This window comes from Tetrao urogallus (genome assembly GCF_951394365.1).
Source record: "Tetrao urogallus genome assembly, chromosome: Z".
NCBI lineage: Eukaryota > Metazoa > Chordata > Aves > Galliformes > Phasianidae > Tetrao > Tetrao urogallus.
The window spans coordinates 73,626,198-73,649,360 of NC_136816.1; the positions used below are offsets into that span (position 1 = coordinate 73,626,198).

The following is a 23,163-nucleotide window of genomic DNA, read 5'->3' on the forward strand; positions in this document are numbered from 1 at the left end:
TCAGTCCAGTGAGATGATGTCAGGAGCACTGCCGCTGCTGCTGGTTATAACTCCCGTCTCGCTCCTGTTGGAGGAGCTAACGTGTGTGTTGCTCTCGTGGTGACTGGTCGATGTGATGATGCTGCCAGGCGTGTTGCTTGTTAAGGTTGAGGTGAGACTATCCAAAAACATAGGAGGACAGTACTGCTTGAAACAAACAATGAAAAATGAAGAGACTAACTGCACAAGGGAAATGTATGCTCTAAAGATACATCTTCCCTACAACAAGCACAACACAGTGACTAGCGGGACCTCACCAGTGCATGCAGAGCAAGGAGAGTTCTTCCTTCCCCCTCCTAACCTGTTAGTCTGAGCCTTTACTGGCACATTAGGAAACACTATCATGACCACTATCAGGACCTCCCAGCACAGTGTCCAAATGGAAACCTGTAATGAACGGTGTCCCTCGAGGGTCCATACTGGAATCGGTACTACTGGGATCAGCACTACTTGTGTCTTAATGACAAGGATAACGGCACCGAGCCGAGTGGTGCAGGTGACACAGCCGAAGGAGGGGATACCATCCAGAGGGACGTGAATGGGCTGTGAACTGAACTGTTCAGCAAGGCCAAGTGCAGCGTGTTGCTCCCCGATTACAGAAATTCTGGGCACGCAATCAAGGTACATGCAGGGAACAGATTGAGAGCAGCTCTGCAGAGAAAGGCTTGAAGTACTGTCAGATGAAAAGCAGTGTGCACCTGCAGTCCAGAAAAGCCAGTCATGCTGGACTGCATCAAAAGGAGGCCAGCAGGTCAAGGGAGATGATTGTCATTTTCTACTCTGCTCTCCTGAGAGCTTCAGGCTGAGCAGTACCTTAGTTAGGGAAGCAGTATTCCCCTCTTGAAGGCTATTGACTGTCTGTGTAAGAATCTAATTATAATCCAGTCATTTATGCAAACGAAAGCAGAAGCACCAGCTAGTTACTTTTGACCTACAAAAATTCCACTATAGCAAGGCCAATGGATTTTGTGTGTTACACTGAAGGACTCGTAAAAACGTTCAGTAAATGTGCCCAAACCAGTGACAATACAGTCTTTACAACTCAACCTACAATCATGAAAACCACCCGCACTGAAATTTTTACATAAATTAATCTGGCTTACAGATACACAGTATAAACTGGAAGCATGAAAGACATAATAGCTGTGTTCATGTCCACACTGTGCAAGTACCTGGTTTGGTAAGGCAAAGCAAACTGCCAGTAACTTGCTGTGCACGGGTTGATAGTATCATTAGCAGAATCCTGCTTTAATATATTTTTTCCTCATTACCACCTGTTGGTAAAATGTGTTCTCCTGGTCTGTGGTTAGATCTAAGCAAGTGGACTGCAAATACGATGTGAGGGACAACATCCTGACCGTTACTGAAGCAGTGTTTCATAGAAAACACACTTGGAAATTAAGCCCTTGGCAGTTAAGAAACATACCTGTGATTCAACTGGAATTAGTGAAAGGAAATCCAAACCTAGAAAGAAAAGAGGGATAATAAACTGACGTGTCTTTCTTCTCTTCACACACAACAAGTTTAAGGAATTTCTGCTGTTGTCGTAGAACAGATTTTTGCAATTGCTATACAGTTTCTAAATGAAGTATACCACTGTGACACCACTCTCAACGACTTCAGGCAGCAGCAAAACACGTTTTCTAGTACAAGTGGCTCTTTTAAGAATGAGGATGACAATGATGTATTATTCACTGGATATTGCAGGGTGGTTCAATGTGGTTGCTTAGATGGAGGTTGCCATTTGGAGCTGTTGTTCATAACACAAGTTTCACTGCATATTGTACCTGACTTGGCCAAACTGGGACATGAAGAGTGTCATCACATTAAGGATGCTGGAATGAAGTAAAGTCACAACATGCACAAGTCCAAAAACAAGCAGCAGGTCTCTTCCTCCACCCATAGGCAGCCAATAAGGAAACATTTCTAATCTCATCCCCGTTTTGCGTCTAGACAAATAAAAGGAATGAAGAAAAGGAAACTACAAGTAGTTCAAGGTAATCCTCTATGAGCAGTGACAACCAGCGCCCATCCTCTATGCCATTAGCACATAAGCATTTAGGGCAAGATGTTTAAGAAACACAAAATCAATGAGAAATCGCAGCCATTTCTATTTCAAAATCTTGGCCTTGTGTTTGCTATGGCAACAGAAAGAAACGGTAAGCTTTCTCCCTCCCTCTCTTGTTAGCATAGATCTGTTTCAGCCAGAGGCATCTCTACTTTTCTCTATTACAGATAATTAAAGAAAAATTTTAAAGGAGATGTAAGATCAGCTGCTTTTACAGAATTCACAGCTTTTGTTCATACGCACGCTAGAACTTCAGCTGGCAAAGATGAACAAAGTTCTAGACTTCCATTCTCTCAGCTTAGTCTTCTAACCAATTTGGAAAGAAACTGAATTTCTTAACAAGGGAGAAGTGGAGGGAGGGAGCAGAGAGGCAACCAAAACGGACAGAGAAACAAAGGGAATGATATCCATCCCAGTGCCAAACTGAAAGATGAAAAAAAACCCAGAGATGCGGCAGGGGAGAAATGGAGACAGGCAATGGAGCGGGGCAGGGAAGGACAGGAGGCCCACGTGACACCTGCTGTCACAAGTCACCATTTCCTGGGCTCTAGGTTCACTACAGCCGACAGAGAACCCCCAGAGTCCCTACACACAGCGTTCTTTTCAAGGAGCCAGGATAGAAAACAATCAGTATCCCCACCTTTTGTCTGATATTTAGCAGCAGTGTTGAAGAATACATCATAGGCATTTAGGGTTTGTCTAGGTAAAGAAAGTCAATAGAGGTCAGCTTACATATTGTAGCTCACCTTAACCTTTTTCATACAGTCTAGACAGAGCACCACTAGAATTAGCTAGCAGAAATCTCTACATTTAGGGCTGGGATGAGTCAGTGCCATTACAATTCTCAATCTTAAGTAAGCAGCTACTCTCCCTCACTTCTACAACAAGTAACAATCAGGTGTTTACACACAGTCTAATTGGGTATAATCAAGAAGTGCTTCTGGCTGCCATTCCAGAGCGCCAATTTGAGGGTGTACCCCAGAAGCAAGGTTTTTCACATCACTGTTGGAAGTGCAATCTGAAACTGGAAAGACAGCTTGTACTAGACTAATCTAGGCATCATATCAGGGCAATGCTATATACAATCCTGTCCCATCTAAAGAAGTCAATTTCTGACTCTTACCCACCCCGCATATAACAGTCTCTAAGAATGCGCATTAAAAATAATTAAATATTTAATTAATAATTAAAAATAATAACACCACCTACCTGGCAAGTCTGAGGAAATGCTGGACATTGGTGGGTGGTGGAATGGCACAGGGTAGTCTGTTAACGACGGAGGAATAGCAGCTGTATCAACCGTCGTCACACTGGGCACTCTGACAGAGGATGGCTGATACATAAGAACCCTGTTTTGAAGGCACAGCATGTTACAACCGACCTTGCATAGATTACAGAAGAGACATTATGCACTCTCATTCACAGTCACCACATTACAACACAGCTACGGCATGGCTACTCACTACACAGTATTCCACTCTAATTTCCTTTCATAACAGTCTTCATAACAACATCACATCTTGGCTCTCAACAGCAGCTGTGACATAAGAGCAAGATTAAAATTAAGTACAGTGCTGGAGTCATTCAGAACAATCCAAGTTGGCACATATGCGCAGAGCACTCTGTGGGACAGGTGGCCTGAGCCAGGAGCAGGACATTGCAAATCCTTCTGCTGCTCTCAGCACTAAGCTGTGGCACTAAGGATGCAGCTGACCGTGATTCAGCCCCTACAGCACAGACTTCCAAGCCTGGAGTTCAGTCTCTGACTTACCATGGCCAACAGCCAAACCTAAGCTTAGTTCAGCTCTCAGGCACACAGCCCATCACAAAACCCTTCTGTATCTAACCTCCTGCATACTTGCAGCACTGTTAAAGACCATGTAACAGGCAATGTGGCACCCACCACCTGCACCAAGTGTTTCATACGCTTCCTGTCAGGTAACAACAGCCCCACTTGCAGCTGTCCTGTATTTCTCCTTTCAACTCACCAGCAGTGAGTTGCAATCCAATCCAATCTTCCCCCATAAACTACCGTGCAGTCACACTACTGGTTTCAGACGCTTGGATTTCAGACCCTCAAGCTCCACCTGAACATCAGCTCTCTGCTGTTGCTGCCAAAAGGCCACCTCGCAGTAGCACCAAAGCTGGTATTTGAGCAACATTCTTCACAGGAGGCAAGCTTTCTCCAAAAGCCTGGGCCTAAACTATGATTCCAATAAGGAAAGCATGCTATTTCCATTACCAAACACTGAGGAAAATGAACTGGTTAGATAAACAAGAGCACTCAGACCTACAGTTACGACTGCAGGCAGTCACCTTGGACAAACCCAGGAATTTGGAAAGAATCTTGACATCTTCTGGAATTTCATTAAGAGGTGTTTGTAGCTATTTTTTATATCAAAAAAAGAAAGTCTCTTGGGGAAGAATTCCCTCACAGCATTTACAACAAGCAACAGTGTTTCACCGCTACTACTGGAGGTAGCTGATGAACTGTTGCTTGCCAAAGACTACAGGTTGCTGCTGAGTACAGACAGCACAGCACAGCTGCTCATCACTTCAAAAGGCAGCAAAACAGAAAGGTTTGCTTTTATTACTGTTGTTTTAGAAGAAGAGAAGCCACCAACGCTGAGAGGGACACACCTTGTGCATGCAGTTGGACTAACCAGGAGGCCAACATACAGCCAATACTTCAAGTCGCCACATGGAGCAGTGCCTGCTGGAGAACCTAACCAATGCCCTCTTCTCCCTACTTGGCTGGTTGTGCACCCTACAGCTCTCATGTCCTGCAGCCTAAAAGCAAGAACAGTGTGGATACCACAAAGAGTAGCTATAGCCAAACTGCACAGATCACAGCAAACAGAAGGCAGAACAGAAAAGCAGTCAACTCTGCGTGACTCAGGGCAGGGAATTCAGGCAGCTACAGAGATGAGGGGACTGACCGAGGACTTGGGAAGTCATTGGCTGTGTTAACCAAGGCACAGAACTGACCGACAACCAAGGCCAGCAAATGTGACCAAGACATTTCAGATTCTAACAGTGAGACACAAAAAAAACAAACTACTGCCTTGATTCAAAACAAGGAAGTGCTTTCCTCCCCTTCCAAGCTTGAGAAGATGGGGAAAACATGCAACACAGCTGTTTCCTGGCACCAGAGCACATGATAAAGGGTAAAAGGCAGTGAGAAAAGGCTTTAAGATGACAGTAACTCAATGAGAATGCATGAAGCTCCTGCAATTGGGATAATCTGATTCCTAAGAGAGTTCTATTACATTATCAGTATTATACAGTATTATATTACATTATAGCTAGTACATTAGCTTAATTGGTTTCCTTTTCTACAGATAAACATCCCTGCAAACACAGCTTCAGTGCGTCTTCTGAGAGACACAAACCTATGCAATAAAGGTTTGCCTGCACAGAGGAACTGTAGCAATATAACCTTCTGAAAAGGGAGGCCTAGAAGTTCTCCAAAAGTTCAGAGCTGGATCCCAAGGAGAGTGCAGAGTCAGTATGTCTAACATCAGTTTATCTGTCACACAACAGAACACCAACTAACTTCAAAATTGACAAACCCTTTGGTTGGGCTTCCTTGCGTTTCAGACATGAATATGCACTTCCTTTTGGCTGGAGGATCTTCCTCTTCGTCAGAAGAGCTTTCTATAGTCAAGTCAATAACATCAACTTTCTTCTTGTTTACCTCACTGGCCACCGTCACAGAACACGATTTGCTAACAACACTGGAACCTAAAACAGAAAAACAAATCATTATTTTTAAGGCTGCTGCCATCAGCAGTTCCAATTTGCAATAGAAACACTACCTCAAATCCTGTATTAGCTCATCTTTAAGACCACTACAGAGGCCAATATGACTCAGGAACCGTTTTATTAGTGTTATTCTGTGTCACATTAAAGCTTATGCTCAGTTTTCTCAATCTCCACTTATCAGTTTTAGGCCACAACAAGAACAACAAAAGTGTTGTTATAAAGAACAAAAATAAAACCTACACCTGCAGAGATATAACCTTTTGTTTTTACATTAAATGAAAGGGTGAGAAGAATTAAGCACACCCTCCACAAAACAAAATCCATGTCCATATCCATCATCCCAGCTACAAACACCAAGCCTCCAATGCATCGAGCCTTTTAGTTGATTTACCACCAGTATCCATGATGTACTCACTTTCTATTTTGGTGCACTGTGGACTTGAGACTTTAACAGCATCCTTTTTAGGCCTCATAGGGCACCAGGAACCATCTTCCTGGAATTTAATCTCATCCACATCTGAACATTCATTAAGGATTTCCATAAAGAGTCTGTAAAAATGAAGTGGTTTTGTCATTTGGTTCCAGACTTTTGCTAAGTGAAAAGGAGACAGCTGAGAAACTACAATCAACATCAACCAACAGTTGCTCTCCCTGGTTTATCTCACCTGACGACCTGCAGTTGCAGCCTTCCCCACCAAGCACACATGAAAATCCAGAGTACTCCAACCCACCCATCTTTTACTCAACATTACTGCAATTCAGAGATTTTCACAAAGTAGAAGCCATCGTCCTTCAAATCAGTTTTAAACTTTAATTCAAATTGTGTCAAAGTTGATAGCTTCAGAGATAGGCTCATGTAAAAGGAAGACAGCCTGAGATGTCACATTTGGATTTCTCTAGAGGAGATATGCTGAGGCTCAAAAGTCGGATGACTCCATTAGGAGGTTAGTTTACACAGTTTGTTACAAAGGAAGAGAAGCTAAAGCATTCCAGTGGTTCCTCCCAGCTTAATTTATTTTGAGAAAAAAAATGGCTAAGTGTCTAAACTTCAGGTCACAAGCATATCTATCGAGTACATAATGAAAAGCTGGAAATAGTTGTGCAGTGTGCAGGCCCGTTCTCTTACCCGTCTAGTATCAGGCTCTCATAAGCTGCCTTTTTGTCACAGACAGGACAGATCCAGGTGGGCTTCTTTTCATTCATTTGGAGATAGAGAGCAGCATCAAAACACTGCAGGTGTGTGCAAGTGACAGCCCGGCACGGGATTGTCAGCCTCATTTTGCCCAGCTGCAAAGATGCATTTAAAGAGCGTCAGAGAGAAGAGAGTGAAGCAGACCTGTATGGCTAACAATGAAAGGCGACAACCAGCAAGGAACCGTCCTTTCTCACTACAAACTCAACACCAACGTTGCTGCATGCAAATCCACTCCATCAAATCACATAGAATGTACCTGAAGGAACAATAAAGCAGTCCTCAAAGTCTTTCCTACAGCATTACTTCCAGGACTTTGAATTTTGTTAGTGAGACCTGCTAAAGTACCTGCTTTGTCATTTCAAGGTTTTGTGAGCTGCAGTCACATTAGAATGGCATTATACCCGTGTCAGTGTAAGACTTCACTGACAAGTCACAACACCAGTTTCTGCCTGGAAAGAGAAAACCACTTAGCTGTGACTTTGTTATAATTTATCAGGTTATTTTCCAGTTTTAACAGTGGGCAGTAAAAGCAACACCCCAAAGAGCAGACGATCCAAAGTGCTGTTTCTCACTGTGCCCTTTATTTACCCATCACCCCGCCCAACCAGAGGACGCCTCAGTACACCAGAGCATTTCATTTAAAGGTCTCAACATACACACACAAGTAACAAGGTGATTCTGACAGCATCGCAGCTGGGGCATTCACAAGTTCAAGCCTGTTGGTGGAACGCTGCTGCAACCAGGTGCTTGCAGATGCACCCTTCTCCACGTTACATCTTAACAAAGCAGAATGCGATGAAATCCCATTACATCTCCAAATCAGGTCTCATAAGAACAGCCCAAGTCTGCACTACAGATGACAACGCAAACCTGTACACGGCAGCTCCCAGCCTTACTTACAGGGCACATCAGAGACACCCGCAGACTGGTGGTGGCAATCTCACTGTCAGGATCTGCCGTTAGTTTTTCTTTAACTATAAAAGCAAATTAAGAAGGTATAGACAGACACCACTGTTTACAACCCTAATATTCATTCTACAGCACATACATTTTGTTTCCAGCTATCTAAAACAACTGAGTATCTAAGCTAGTTTATAGCTAACGCCAGCAGGAATAGCTTCACTGTTCACAGGTAAAGGATAAACAGCACATCATGAGATTGCTTTATGTGCAGTAGATGCATGCTGTATGGTGCATTTCTTAGCCACAGGTTAGCAGGGTAAACTCTACCCAACACATAAGCAGCAAAAATAATAATCAAGGAGTGAGGTATGCAGACAAGACAATCAGCAGCACATGCAAGTGAGGAGAATGCATATTTAAGTCATGTATCTGCACCTCACTGCCCACAACAGTAGGAAGTGCTCACAGCACTCCCTAGCATTTCAGTCTCTCAGTACTCCTCCCTATGGGATAGGGACCTGTGCTGAAGCATTAACAGCCACCTCAGTAACAGCAAAAGGAACCTTTGATATTCTAGGCACGGACTTTCTTTTCTAAATGCTGCAAGTCTCCTAAGTATTATCAGTTCTGGTTTTAAAAGAGCCATTAACCACCCCTAAGGAAAATTTAATGGGAAAATTAATTTTACTTACTTAGCGCTCTGGAATGATCAGGGTTTCTGATCCCTTTCATTTTTAACCTCTGCAAAAGCATAGCTGAAGTGAGCTGACGAACGAGATACACAGACATGGAGTAACTCTGCAAAAAGAGCAAGGAAGGATGAGATATTGATTTAATACAGTAATTCTGCTACAACAGATCACTTACACTGTTCTAAGTAAAATCATGCTGATTTTTTTCCTTGGCATTATGAAGGTATTTCGAAAAAGCACTGACAGATGTCTTCATTGCGGTGAAAAAGTCCACACTTTGCCTTAATTCTTCTAACCAAATCAAATATGCAAGCTGCAATTTAACTGCAAAAAAGCCTTATCCTTCACAACTAAGACACAAGGTGGCTTCTTCTTGAAAAGAAGTTAAATGAAAGATACAATTTCTTAAACATGCAGTCTATAAGAGATTCACATTCACACTCCTAAACATCCCCCTTTTCATGCTGTCATTAATGCAGACCTCAAAGACAAACCTGCTATAAAGATGAACATTCTTTCAGGTGCAAATTCCACTTTCAGAGGGCACACAGCTGCACAGGTTGACAGCTGGACTTGATAACCTCTGTGGTCTTTTCCAGCCCTAATAATTCTGTGCACTGATTTCTTTGCACCTGCTCTTTGGCTTGCCATTCCCAGGCCAAGTCTCATTGCAGCCAGCCTAGAGGAGCAGTATGTGCATTTCTTAGCAAATACTGCTGTTCCTTCCCTCATGCCTCTTGCCAGCTTCCTTTGTTCAAAAATTCCTCTCCTCTGGGTCACCAATGAAGAGAAGAATCTGCAAGCCCCACAACTGCAGAATGATAATGGTTTCATCCGCAGGACACACAACCTGCAACGCCTTTTCACACCCTGCAGTCACCTTCTTATGCCTCCTGTACTAATGTTTAAGTGCATATACCACCATGCTCCTGCTTTACCAAGAACAGCCCTTCCCCTTAGGAGCAGATAAAGTGATCAAACTACACAGGAAGATGCTGAGACAAATGCCTTGCTTGCCCTGCCAAGAACGACCACATATTGTCCTGTTTATTGCCTACAGCATCTCCCTCGTGAGGAAAGGCTGACACCTTCATTCTTTTGCTGAACATAAACTTCCCACTTTCGCTTTAAAATTTTATTTAATTTATGTAGGTTTATACTGGAGCCTTACTCCAAGGATACGATGGCTCCAGACCATTTTGATGTTAAAGGAATCATAGAATGGCCAGGTTGGAAGGGACCTCAAGAATCATGAAGCTCCAACCCTCCCCGGCCGCAGGCAGGGCCACCAACCTCCACATTTAATACCAGACCAGGCTGCCCAGGGCTCCATTCAGCCTCACCTTGAAGAGGTAAGCTACATTGATAATAAGAGAGTCCAGAAGGACTTCCAGAAGTAACCACAGATGGAAAAACACTGGGTCTTCTATTTACTTCAAGGGTTGTTGCAACAGCTACCAAAATTCACAGGCAGATTTCTAAGCAGTCACTTGCCCATTCAGAAGGCTAACTCCTTTAAACTCTAATGACTTCACATTCCTAAATCAGAAGTTCAACTACAGGCACCAGAAAGCAAGACAGGACATTTCAGTCACCACTTGCTCTACTCCTGCCGTCTTAAGTCCAGCACGCTTTTCTGCCACCTCTCCATGAAGTCTATGAGTGCACTCTGAAGACACTTCAGTCATCTTTCTCCTACCCACTGTCCACTCTTGCCAGTATCTGCACTTCTTCCTCAAGCTGCACAAGCTTCCAGGAAAATGCTTCACTGTTAACAACAGGCACATTGCACAGACATCCTGCGTTACAAACACACTGTGGTTCAACTGAGCACTTCTAAGACACACCGAGCCCAGAAGCAATGGACACCAGTAGCCTGAAGGCGTAAAGGCGACAATATTTCTATCTGTAGACCATGAATCTTACTGTATAGCAACAACAATGCTGACCTGCCAGAATTCTTTCTCCTGTTGACAGCTATTAAATGATAGATTAGCCTTAAACTTTAAGAAAGCAAAGATGGGGCTTATGTCTATGTTGCTGAATTAAGTGTGGGTTTGTGATCTAGAGTATTTCTTCAGTAGATGATTGAACCAGAATCAAAGAAGAGAGGCAAGTTAATGTTTTACCCTCTGAGCCACTCTGCTCCCTCATTTTCTTCTTTTATTTTCCCAATATTCTATTCATCAGCTGCTATTTTGCAAAATTCAGGCATGGGTGAAGTTTTGAACTATGCTGTATTCCTCCTCCCAGGAATGTACCCCCTAGAAGCTTTCTAAACAGGAAACTGTAGTTGTGTTTAACTCATAAGTGTAGTTTTAACTCAAGAGAAGTCATTTTCATGTAAAACATTAATCTCAAAAGAATAAAGAAGGAAGCATCCGTTAAGCAGTTCTTCCTATGAAATAAAAATTGCCTTCGCAGAACTATTTGGAATTACTCTGATTGAAAATACAAAGACCTGAGAAACAAGTACACCCCGTCATGGCGCCGTGGCACATCGTTCATTTTACAGAGCACTCTCCAGTGAACAGTTGCAAAAGATATTGAGAAAAAAAGCTTTTGAAGACATGGCTACGTAACCTCATGTTCATAGTAATGTGTAATGAGGCTACAAAGAAGCATGGAGGCTCCCTTCCTGTTGCGCCTGAACTGTTTTGTATTTACATCACAGAAAGATATGGGTGTTTCTGACATATCTCAGGCACCTCCTAATAGCAAAGCTGACAGGAAAGCTCTCAAAGAGAGCCACACAGCCCTTGGAATTCCACACGGTACTCTTTGCAATCCACACGCAAGCTCTTCACGTTGCTGCAAGCTACCATGGCTCTGGAGCTAGCTTTGTTTCCTAGCACCGACGGTAACTTTAGCCACTGATCACACTACACCTTGCCAGCAGTATCAAGCAGTGGATTAGAAGCAATGCTAGACAAGGTGATTTAATCTACTGCCCACATCCTACAAAACAGACAACTTACCTTTCCAATTTCAGAAGCCCAGGAAATGGAAATCTGGTTCGGCACTGCTGATGACAACCTAACTAGAGAAGTTATATTCAAGGGGCGCCCAGGTCGCTTCTGTTCGATCCCATTTTTCGGTGGCGGAGCATATCCCTATGAGAGAAAAAAAACAAACCAGTGAAAGTACCCCAACAACTTGTTAGCTCTGAACCGATCCTCTTAGACTGATCTGTGGGAAACAGAAAAGCCTTGAGGTTCTCCAGACTGGAGACTGAAGTCAAAATTTGTGAGAAATATCAGTCGTTTTGACAGTCCTTACTATACATCAACAGTTTTCAAGCAATTTTAAAGGAGTGCTGAAAAGATAAGAGTTTTGATCCAGGCAGGTTTACTGGAGATGTAAAAATCAGTGTTGATGCTTTATCAAAAATAGAAAAAAGTTGTATTGATGCTCCCCCCCACACACCCAGCTTCGCCTTGCATTAATTACACAGAGCTTCATTAGCAGCAGGCTGTCATCTGCACACTCAGTGAACGTGAGTTGTGCACAGCGTACCTGGTACATGTGAGAGCTAAAAGGCTTTGCTGCCATCAGCAGAAGCAAATTAAACTAAATACTTTTAAATTCTTCAAAACTGAAGAAAACTTGGACAGCTTCTCTCTGCAGTTTTATTTCATGGTTTATTTCATTTCTCCAGTGGGATGAAGTTAAACTAGTGCCAAGTCCCACACTTTGGTCACAACCACCACATGTCACTGCAGGCTCAGGGCAGAGCAGCCGGAAGGCTGTATGGAGGAAATGGAGCGTGGAGCAAGGTGAGGGTCAGACTCTTCTTCCAAGCAACCGTAACAGGACATGAGGCAACAGCCTCAGGTTGCACCAGGGGAGGTTCAGGTTGGATATTAGGAACAATTTCTTCTCAGAAAGAGTGGTTAGGTGTTGGCACAGGCTGCTGAGGGAATGGTGGAGTTATCAGCCCTGGAAGTGTTTAAGGAAAGGGTAGATGTAGCACTTAGATATGTGGTTTAGTGGGCAATACTGGTGGAAGGTGGGTGATCAGACTAGATGATCTTGGAGGTCTTTTCCAACCTTAAAGATTCTATCCTGTGATTTCCTATATGTCACTAATTAACACACTCAGCAGCCCTTTCGCTTGCTGACAAGCACGCGCTTCCAAGCAGAGAACACTCGTGCTTTGTGAAGCAGCACATGGCCTAACTGCATCTCATCTTGCAACAGTCACCACAAAAGCAAGCCAGTCCGTAAGAAGAACTCAGAGTCTGTTTTGAGTTCAGACAGCCTATGGTCCACTCATCTCAAAATCTCATCTTGCATCAGAAAAACGCCAACCAGAGACCTGCATCTTGCACAGAACTGACTGTCACATTTCATTCAGTTCAAGTGTTGTCCTACACTGGAAACCATCCAGGACCAACGTGCTGAAAAGCACGTGTTTAACACAGATAACATGAACATTCACAGCATAACACTTCAAAGCAAGAGTGAAAGAACCAAATTCTGAAAATATTATCTAACAGCCAGAACTGCTGACTAGCTACTTCACCAGAAATGGTCCAAGAGAGCACACAAAACATGCTCCCCTGTTCATCTAATGATACAGGAAAGCAATTTGGAAAGCTCTTTAGATTTTATTTTAGCTAGCAGTTTATACACAACAGTAAGCCTTCCATGGGAACCTGATTAGCAGCCTCTTTGCAGGGTGCTCCCTGTCACACCCAACAGCACCACACAGCAAGGGTTCCTAAGACACCCTTCCAGTGGCAGCAAAGAAACACAGGGCTTCAACTGCCAGGCCAGAACTGCAGGCAGTAACTGCTGATCAACTCTTTTAAAGAACCTTTTGCTGCTCCAGAAGATGAGTGACAGGAGCTGCCAGGAGTCCTGCCGTGCGTGCTTTATCACACAAGGAGGCGGCAGATGTATAAGGACTGCTAGCTTCACATTTAAAAGAAGGAATGATCTGTCATTTCTTCAAGTCAGATGTAACAACTGCAGTCATTTATGGGATATAAATCCCATCATTTTCACAGTAGCAAGCTGGACCTTTTAGTGAGTTCATAAGGACAAACACAGCATCACTTTAAGGGGGGTAATACTGTACCAAACACAATGACAAGATCCTTCCTGTTCGGCTCTAAGATCAAGTGAGGCTGTGTTACTTCCAAGGGATCAGGAATGCAAGTTTCACTTTTTTTATTACTTTTTTCTTGCTCTTTATTATTTTAGTCTTACTCCATTGCACATATGTTTCGTTTCAGTTAAGCTTTGTGGCTTTCTTCCACAAAGCAAAGACTTCCAGGACTCAATCTTGTACTCTTAAAACACATTTAAGCCCTTCCCAGCTTTCTGTGACTTTAATGCAGAAGCTTGCCTTGTAATCAGCGTGGTCTAACACTGCTCAGTTTGGTGGCCAATTCCAGTGGCTACCATTTGCCAAAAGTATTTGTTCCTAAGTCTTCCGTGCTTCCTGCAAGAACCACATCAGTAAAAACATGTGGACTCTGCTGTAACCAGAAAATGTATCAGAAGAGCAATTAGGCAAGAACAGAGCCTGGCATCACTCGCTAGTTCCCTACAACTACTGAGCTGGACAACAGTGATCCTTGAAGCAAAGAAGCTCCTACATTTTCTGAATCACCAGTGGGATGCAGACAGTTAGCAAATAAACAGGTTATAGGGAAAGAAAACTTGGCCAGAGCGTTCAGGCTGAGACTGTGTTAATCATTCAGCTTATACTGAAAAAATAAGGAAGTTGCCAAGATGAGTCATTTATTCACTTTCTCATTTCATGGTTCTGTTGAACAGTCTGAAGAACTATGTGCAAAAAGAAACTATGGGATTTAGACCAAAAGCAAAGTGAGAATTAAAGATGATAGAATTTTTGCTATGACTGTGCCATTACATCAGATGGATAGCATAACACAGCATCACCCGCTATGAGCTGTATTAGCAAGACTGAGAACCATCAGAGCTTGATATCTCCAGGACAATATCACTCAATGCGTTAGGGTTGCTTGAAGAAAGACATCTTCTGAAGAAAGGAAGTCCTCCTATGTTCCTCACAGGACACAGTTTGTGTTTGACAAGAAAACATCTCAAAGAAACCCTTTTATAAACTGAAGACAGAAGAATAGTGATGCACAGGTTAAAGAAACAGATGGAAAAGGTGAGGAGAGTCACTTCAGCCCAGCAGAGGCAAGGAAACCGTCACCGTTGCATACGAAAGAGAAGACAGTTGCAGGGCGAAAACAAGACACCTTGAACATACTGACAATCTGCTATGCCAAGAAAGTAGCATGCATTCTGAGATAAAAACGTCTCAGATCTTCACTCCCCATCCAGTATTTTACAGTCAGGCTGCTGAAAACCCCTCTGTGTTACTTTACCCATCTTACAGAACTTCTAGCACCACCTCAGAATGGGCGGGGTATGGGTTTAACCCCTGTTCTATTTATCAAATTACCCATCTCAGTGATTTATTTTTTTCCCGAAAATGGAGAGTGCTTCTTTTTGAAATATTCCAGCCTCACAGTTACCCTGTACACATAGCAACTTTTAAAGCACAAGGCACCAGCAAAGAGCACAACTGCTAACAGGACCAGTAGCTGCTGGTACCCTGGAACCTGCTGCTCCTCACCCCTGCGATGGACGCTGGCTGTTCTAACCAGAGCTGCATGCAAACATACACAAAAACTGACACAGTTTCCTTCTAACAAGAAGGAACTCAGGCCAGCACACAAATAGATACCCAGCACAATCCAACCAAACTCGGTTCTATACCAGGGAGACTCCTCATGCACACACCGGTTTGTTTTTGAATTCTGAGTGTCAACTGCACCGATGAGGTTTGCTACAAGTGGCTAAAGCATAATTAAGCTGCGCAGTGGCTTTAACATAATTAATAGCAGCAATGGCTACCTCACCCAGGCACGGTTTGCGTTTGCTAGCATTAATGTCTAGGGAAACCGTAATGATAGCAATAAAGTGCTTGATCGTTTTAGCAAGCTATCATTACAGAAACAACAGACAAGTCAAAGAAACCACAAACACATGCAAACAAGCTTACCGGCAATGGAAACAGCTTCCCATTCACTTTAATGCACAAACTATTAGGGTAATTATCTTCTTGAGGACAGCTGGTCTCTGCTAGGCATAACCTATAGTCCCAAAAAGAGAAAACATTTTCAGCTGACACAACGCTCATGTGTCTCCACAAACATTAAGATTTACAACTCCTTAACTGGCCAACAAGCAGAAGAAAACACCATGAAAAAGATACCTTAGCTGAACCTGGACGGTGTAATCTCTCCTGCCCCCCGGCAAGAAGTCCCTACAACAAAGGGAAAGGAAAAGTACCTATTTAGACAGCAGTCACACTTACAAGTGCTACGCCTATGTCAGCACTAAGTTTTGCTTTTATTTTATAAGCTACAAACAAATCTTACAAGTGACACCTCTGTTAAGCTTTTTAAGTTAAGCATGTCTTTAGGATCACCATCTTCTGTCAAGACTTTATTGCTACTACAAAATATGATGCTGCCAGAGGGATGAAAAGCTAATTATTTGGGCTCACACCACAGTTCTTGCAAGAACATGAATCCCAGGACAAAAGATAAAAGCAGCCTTCCTTTCCTACAGCCAGGAAACACATACAGGATAAAAGCTTACCACCTAAAAAGTCACAATCATTTCAAACAACAATTTTTAACTCCTCAGAAGCATCAGATTTACCTCACCCGCTCGTAAGTACAGTGCACAAAAACTAGAGAAATAAATACAGCAGCTGAATCCATCTTAAACTCTCTGAGGATTATCATTCCACACTTGCACAGTTAAGGGATGCATCAAAAAAGTAACAAACAAAAAATTCCCTTCCCACATTTTTTCAGCAGTTGCTTCTTACCTGGAAATACAGATTTCTCTGACCTGCTGAGGTGTCAAAGCAAAGATAAAAAATTTTTCTTGGAATCGTTGAATACTGCTCTGTACTAGAAAGAGAAAGAGACAGAAGAGGTTTAACCGTGCTGCCTAAAGTCAATGGTTAGAAGAGGTTCTGCAATTGAGTTTTTCCCCAAACAAGACACAAGGCACTTATGTCCATAATCAAACTGCTGTTGAACAGCAAGTAACTGTCAAGAGGAAGGCAAAGGAACAAATCATTCATTCAGCCATACTCAGAAGTCTGAATATCACTTTACACCTCAGAACTAAAGCAGCTTGGCAAGCTGCACTGTAATCCTTGGGGGAAGAGAGATACCAACAACCAAATATAATACTGAATACTTGGAGAAAGAAATACCAGTTTACAACTATTTTATCCTACGACAGTAAGAGAATGCACACCATGAGTTTTTAATGAGCAGTGGAAAATTATTCCATGCAGAAACAGCTGTGGTAGCCAAGCACAAGATGTGTGTACACTGCAATATTCGAAGCCCCAGCCCAGACCTCACACAAAAAGAATCTAAGTCCAGGTGGAACAAATACACACACCAAATCATAAGCATGACATACTGCGTGTATATTTGCACGTGTTTAAAATGGAAATGATTTTGTTATTGAACCAAGTGTGGATCAGAGCTAAGCCCCACACCAACACCTGCGCGATACAACCAGAAGCCAATTTCTCAAGGGAAAGGTGAAACCTCGTGCAGCTTATTTATATCAGCTCTTTTCTCAGCTTTGCAAATGCTATGAAGAGCAAATGTTTCATTAAGGGAATCACCACATTGCAGTTAATTCTGCCATTCTACTGGATAAAGTGACCACAAGGCTGGCAGTAAATCTGGTTAACTGTGAGCCAATAGTTGCCACACTATCATCTTCCTGAATCCTGGCCCCAGCACAAGAAAGACATGGAGCTGTTGGAGGGGGCCCAGAGGAGGCCGTGAGGACGATCAGAGGGCTGGAGCCCCGCTGGTACAAAAGAACGTGGCTCACTTAGGTACAAGCCACTGCCTACAGTACTTAATTAAAAAACTGAAGCAGGGGGATGCAAACAGCTGGCAAAATGTTAAAAGCGTTTCTAAACTGTTCTACTAATTCCTTATGGAATATTTTCTACCCCTTAAGGTTGGACACTGAATTTAACTTGAATTTCAAAACAACCAAGTGATTTTCAAATAAATATACTCAAGAATGAGGTGCTTGAAGAAACTGAGATTGCAGGTTGTTGGGAAGAATGTTTTCTGCTGGCCCTGACAGAGGTGTTCCTCACTTGCATGAGATAAATTCCTCAGAAAGGAAATTCCCCCAGCTGCAAAAAGCAATTTAAACCCAGGCTTAGTACTGTCATAAGCAACAACTACTCCATGAATTCAGCAGCTTACAATGCACTTACAAAACACTTACCTAGACTAGTAGGCTTTATGAGTACATCAAGCACATCATAAAAAGGCAAGCTCTTCAGCTGGACGTCGGGATGGACAGGTGGGATGGGAGGTGATGGCTGCTGCATCTCAAAGTGGGCCTTAGTGTCCTGAAGGAGCACGGAGCTGACGGGTGAGGACGGAGACTGAGGTGTGACCGAAGTTGAAGGGAGCGGGTGAATGCCAGCAACAGCCAGGTCAGGCTCCACGGGAGAAGAACTGCTATCCAGATTGAAAACCGCAGGCTTTATAGCTGATAAGTCTGAAAGTCCTTCAATCGTCCTTGGGTACCGACGCCTATAGAGTTCTCGGATTTTTATCTGCACTGCTGGGCTGCAGCCACTCTTCAGTAAGTGCAGAGCCCTCATTAGGAGGTCATGTTTCCGTCCACTTTTATTACGCCCAGCAAAGCCCAACAATACTTGAAGTTCAGAAACACGAAAACTTGATACCATATTCTGGAAAGAAGAATCAACGTACACATCAGTGAGCCAACAGTACACAACAGTTGGATGAAATGATCACAGCACTCTTTTCCAACCTTAATGATCCTATGATTCTAAAAATTCCTTTCTGAGAAGCACAGTGAAGCATATCAACCTCCACCGTTCTAGTTCCACCTCTGCTGCCTCAGGTACGACCCACACCTCACCCACAGAGAGAGCATGACTTGCTTAAGGCAAGGAAATCACATATCTGGGAAGGGTGAGTTCAATTAGAAAACTGATGCTGAAGACTATTCACTTCGTTATCCAATTTCCACATGGAAGAGTGAACCACAGAGTTCACAAGCAGAAAGATTCTCATACAAAAATAAAAAGTAACACTACCCAAGAGAAAGCACTCCTCTCCCTGGATTAGTACAAATCAGTAGGTTGGCACAGACGTATCACTCCCATTTTTGAAGGGAAGCTTTCTTTTCAGAGAAAAGAAATCGAGAATTCTCCTTTGCTTCCTACTTGCAATGAAAGCGTAAAATTCTGAAGGACATGGAACACCTGGCTTTAATACAGCTGTACTGTACCAGTTCTGCACTCAAGGACTGACAGATGAAGGACCGGACATTAGGTATCAAGCAGTACACATCTGCAACCACAATGCAGATGTAAGACCTGTTTAGCAGAGCCCTTTTAGCTCTTAATTATGGTCCAGCAGACAATACTTAGAGTTTGAGGCACTGATTTTAGGAGAAGTGTAAGCCTTGAAGTGCAGTATTTCATGTTTATCTTCTTTACTGCTACAATACAGTTCATAACCATGTACTCCAACATGAGTTGATCTTAACTAAAGACTGAACATGTGCTACAGCTGTGCCTCCACCACCAACACAAGCTGCAACTCGCTATGTGCCCCGTTGCTTGCTCTTCATTTTCACCTTAACATCACTGCAGGTGAAAGCAGTGTCACAGTGGCGTCAAGTGGCTTACCCCAGCTTTGAAGGAACGGAGATACTGAAGAATTTACTGAGAACTTCACACTGACTGCATAAACAGACACATGAGTTCAACAGCACCATCACCTCCTTCCCTCAGATGGAGACAGTAAGCGAGATTCTGAATTCCATCATCAGAATGCAAATGAACAAAATAATCCTTTACACTGAGATTAAGGGAATGGCCTGTCTTGCAAAACACTTCTCATTAACCCGACTGCTGCATTCTGTGTGCTCCTGTGCACTCCACCATTAATCAAGGTGAAATGTGCAGTCAATCATGCCTTAGAACACCTAGCATTTTATGGGGAAATTCACAAAGCAGCATTTTGTTATGAGTTGGATTTCATTTCATTAGAAGATGCAGGCTGGGTTCAGTATCACAGTCAGCAAGATTTTAAATCAACACCTCCATTAAAGTGCTTGGGAGTTTAAAAATTACATAGTTACACAGTAACCACAAGCATAAAGACATAACTAATCTCATCCACGTTGTTTAGCTTATTATCCCCTTTACAGAGGTATCAAAGCAGTGCTTGTTATAATCAACATGGTTTTACAAAGCATAACATGTGTTTAGGAGCACTTCTAATCACGGTGCAGGGCAGATATGCAGCAAACACTCCCAGATTATTTTCTTGTAGGGTTCCAGCACTGTTGCAGAAGCCTGCAGCCTAGCCAGTAACACTCTTTTCACATCGCTGCATTAAGGTGAGACACTCAAGTTGTGCCACACACAAACCATCAATTTGCTCTTGAAAGAAGTTCTTTACAGCTGCACAGCCCAATAAGAAGCTTTTTGGACACACAAGAGACCGCAGCCGCTTTATTTTTATGGTCTCTTCATGAACACAAAGTAGTTTGACAGAACTCTGAGAAACAGCACTGGATAATCCCAGCACTTGTGTGCTCCAGAAATAAATTTTTCCACAAAAATTCCTCCTTGGAGGTCAGAAGACACAAAAATCCCATTTTGCTTCTTTTTAAACTTTTTCTGACCACTCATTAACAAGGAAGCACACTTGTGACACCTTTCCAATTAAGTCTGCCAATCTACGTGGGGCTGGAAATGAGGAGCACTGCTAGAAAGAGCAACTCGTGTCTTGGGATGGTTGAGGAGATCTGTAAGGACCCTCAACAGAGATGAAGTTACACTGGAGCTGAGGGAACCTCTGTATTATGGGCAGTTTTGCTTTGGAGCAGCTCTAGCCCGGTTCCTACGTCACACATCAGAGTCCTCCAAAGCTGGATGCACCCCATGTGACAGTGAACGGAAGTATTTTCTTTGGAGGTTTCCAATGCGCTCAGCTCTCTGAACACAAAGCTTGACTCATTCCACTGCTACTCCATTTTTTAAGCACTGTAAATTACTTGGCCTCATTCTTCTCCCCAGTCACTGTATCTCAGCATGATCATTAGTTGTTAATTATTCTGCGCAAGAGAAACTTCAATTACCACATTAAGCCTCACTGGTCTTAAGTAACTTCACATGTACAAAGCACAGAAAAAGTGAAACACAGATACAAGATAACGTCTGGTAAAACACTGTTAATAGTTATCATAATATATACTGTTAGTTAATACACTGAATGCTATCTGTAATCTTCTCTCAGTAAGTTGTAAGACCACTTTCCCATCTCTTCTCGCTCAAACATCTTTTCTGAACAGCCATGAAGCTGATCATGAGTGTCACACAAATTGCTTCTGGCAAAGGCTTATTCATCTGCCTATAAAGAGGTTTTGTTTTCCTTAAAATGAAGCAAACACATTACTTCCAAATACAACCACATAGCAGCTTAGTCAGATTCTAGTATCTCCTAGAGCAGGGACTAGCAAGAGCTCAAGGTGAGCTGAAGTTCCCACTCCTAGGCCAATGCTGTTAAAGAAGAATGTTCTCTGTGGTCTCCACAGCACAGATCCACATCCAGCTCTGCCCATGGAATCTCTTCAACATGCATCAGGGTGCCCGTGAATGAAAATTATGGAGAAAGGTAAGTTTAAAAACTCATCCATGAAAAGCAAGTCTAGAAGTTATCTCTCCAACCAGAAGGAAAGCTCTGCCTACCACATCAACTCAGCAATGCCTTCATATTTCAGAAATCCGTCACCTACACTACTCAACAAATAACTAAATCACCTACTTCAACTACTAATTAATGGAGAGTTCAGTCAAAATAACTCTTCTCCCCAAATCTGAGGGTGAGCCTTGCACCAGAGGCTTTCCCCACGATCTTGGAAAAGAGTCTGCGGTTCCAGCTATTTCTGAATCCTTGACAAATGCACAAATTTCTGAAGGTTGAGGTAACAGCAAGTTCCTCTGCATCTGCTATCTTTCCCTACAGCTTCAGAGTTAGGAACCTCTGCATCACAGCTCCCCTAAAGTCACATTCAGGGAAACCAGAGGATGACAGGCGTGGCACTAATTGACACTGCAGTGAGAATAAAGAAATGCACGTTTCACTCTCTCTAGAACAAAAAAAAAAAAGATAGATTTGAGAAAGAATTGTGACCTCCTGCCTTTAGAATGACCTTAAAAAGCAACCAGAATAAATCCAACTCTCCAAATTGCCCTACTGGGCCTTCCTAAGGCAGGCAGCGATCACAAACCGCAGGAAATCACCATCAGCATGACAGAAGTAAACAATGCTGCCATAAAAAAGGTCCCACGTGCATATCCATAAAGCAGCACCTTCAGATTGCTCCTAAAGGTGGGGAACGATTCCCACTCCGAAAAAAAAAAAAAAAAAAAAAAAAAAAAAAAAAAAAAAAAAAGAGGAAGAAGCGTTTGGATGAAGGAAAGAAAGCTACAAAACCGCCCGCTGCCCACACAGACAGCCACACACGTCCCATCTCCAAGAGAAAAGGGACTTCGCGGCAGCAAAGGCCTCAAAGAGACGGAAAAAAAGCCACACAACCAACCGTTCCGCATCTGTGTAACAAACGAGTCCGTGTTTCTCCATAGGGCAGAGCGCTGCTGCGCTCCCACAAAGCAGCCGGCGCTCCGTGCCCGCTGTCAGAGCCGGAAGGGGCCCTTCGGGACAGCGTTTCCTGCGAGGAAATACTGGGATGCGATTTTTTTTTTTTTCCTTCTCTCCTCCATTTGAAGGAGATCTGCTGAACGCCACCAAGCCGAAGCCTTTTTAGAGGCGTTACGATGGGGCGCAGCCACAAAGCGCTGTCATCCTGAACAGCCACGCAGCGCGCAAGCCTTTAAAACGTCGGGACTAGAAAATAATAATAATAATAATGAAAACAATGATGATAATGATAATAAGAAAAAAAAAAAAAAAGAAAAAAAAAAGGAAAGGAAATGAAAGCAGAAGGCCGCGTCTCCCCGCGGGCCCAGCCCTCAGCCCCCGCCCCCCAGGCGGCACCGAGCCTCGCCGCCCGTCTGCTCCCCCCCCCCTCACCCGCAGCTCCTCGAAATCCGCCATTTTCTACGCGCTGCCGCCCGCTCCGCCGCCGCCGCCGCCGCCGCCGCCACAGCCACAGCCGGGCCGCGCCGCCACCATCGTGCGCCGCCGCGCGCCCTCGTCACGTGACCCGGGGGTGGGGGGTGGCGGAGGCGGGAACTGAGCGCCGCCTCACGCAGCCCCGCGCTTCAGGGACGGGAGGGAAAAGGGGCCGGCGAGGAAGCGCGGATCGCTAATTGAAAGCAGTCCTGTCGTTTGTCACGCTGATGGTGGGATGCGTTTTGCGGATTGGAAAAGACAGAAAAA

The 23,163-nt window shown here is 43.5% G+C and overlaps 1 protein-coding gene across 3 annotated transcripts; it reads right to left on the reverse strand.

Annotated features, from left to right (window-relative positions):
* On the reverse strand, window positions 1-22,878 carry PIAS2 (protein inhibitor of activated STAT 2; the record flags this gene model as incomplete). Of its 3 annotated transcripts, none has more annotated exons than XM_079548425.1 (14): window positions 1-183; window positions 1,466-1,503; window positions 3,317-3,456; window positions 5,680-5,851; window positions 6,288-6,421; window positions 6,999-7,159; window positions 7,968-8,041; window positions 8,663-8,768; window positions 11,641-11,775; window positions 15,711-15,801; window positions 15,924-15,974; window positions 16,548-16,632; window positions 17,996-18,470; window positions 22,855-22,878. In XM_079548425.1, 14 exons carry the CDS (start codon window positions 22,876-22,878, stop codon window positions 1-3), a joined length of 1,869 nt encoding a protein of 622 aa, XP_079404551.1. The 3 variants fall into 3 exon arrangements, with proteins under 3 accessions (XP_079404551.1, XP_079404550.1, XP_079404549.1); XM_079548424.1 differs by having other exon boundaries at window positions 1-186; XM_079548423.1 differs by having other exon boundaries at window positions 1,466-1,541; window positions 3,313-3,456.
* Window positions 22,879-23,163: the final 285 nt, after the last annotated feature.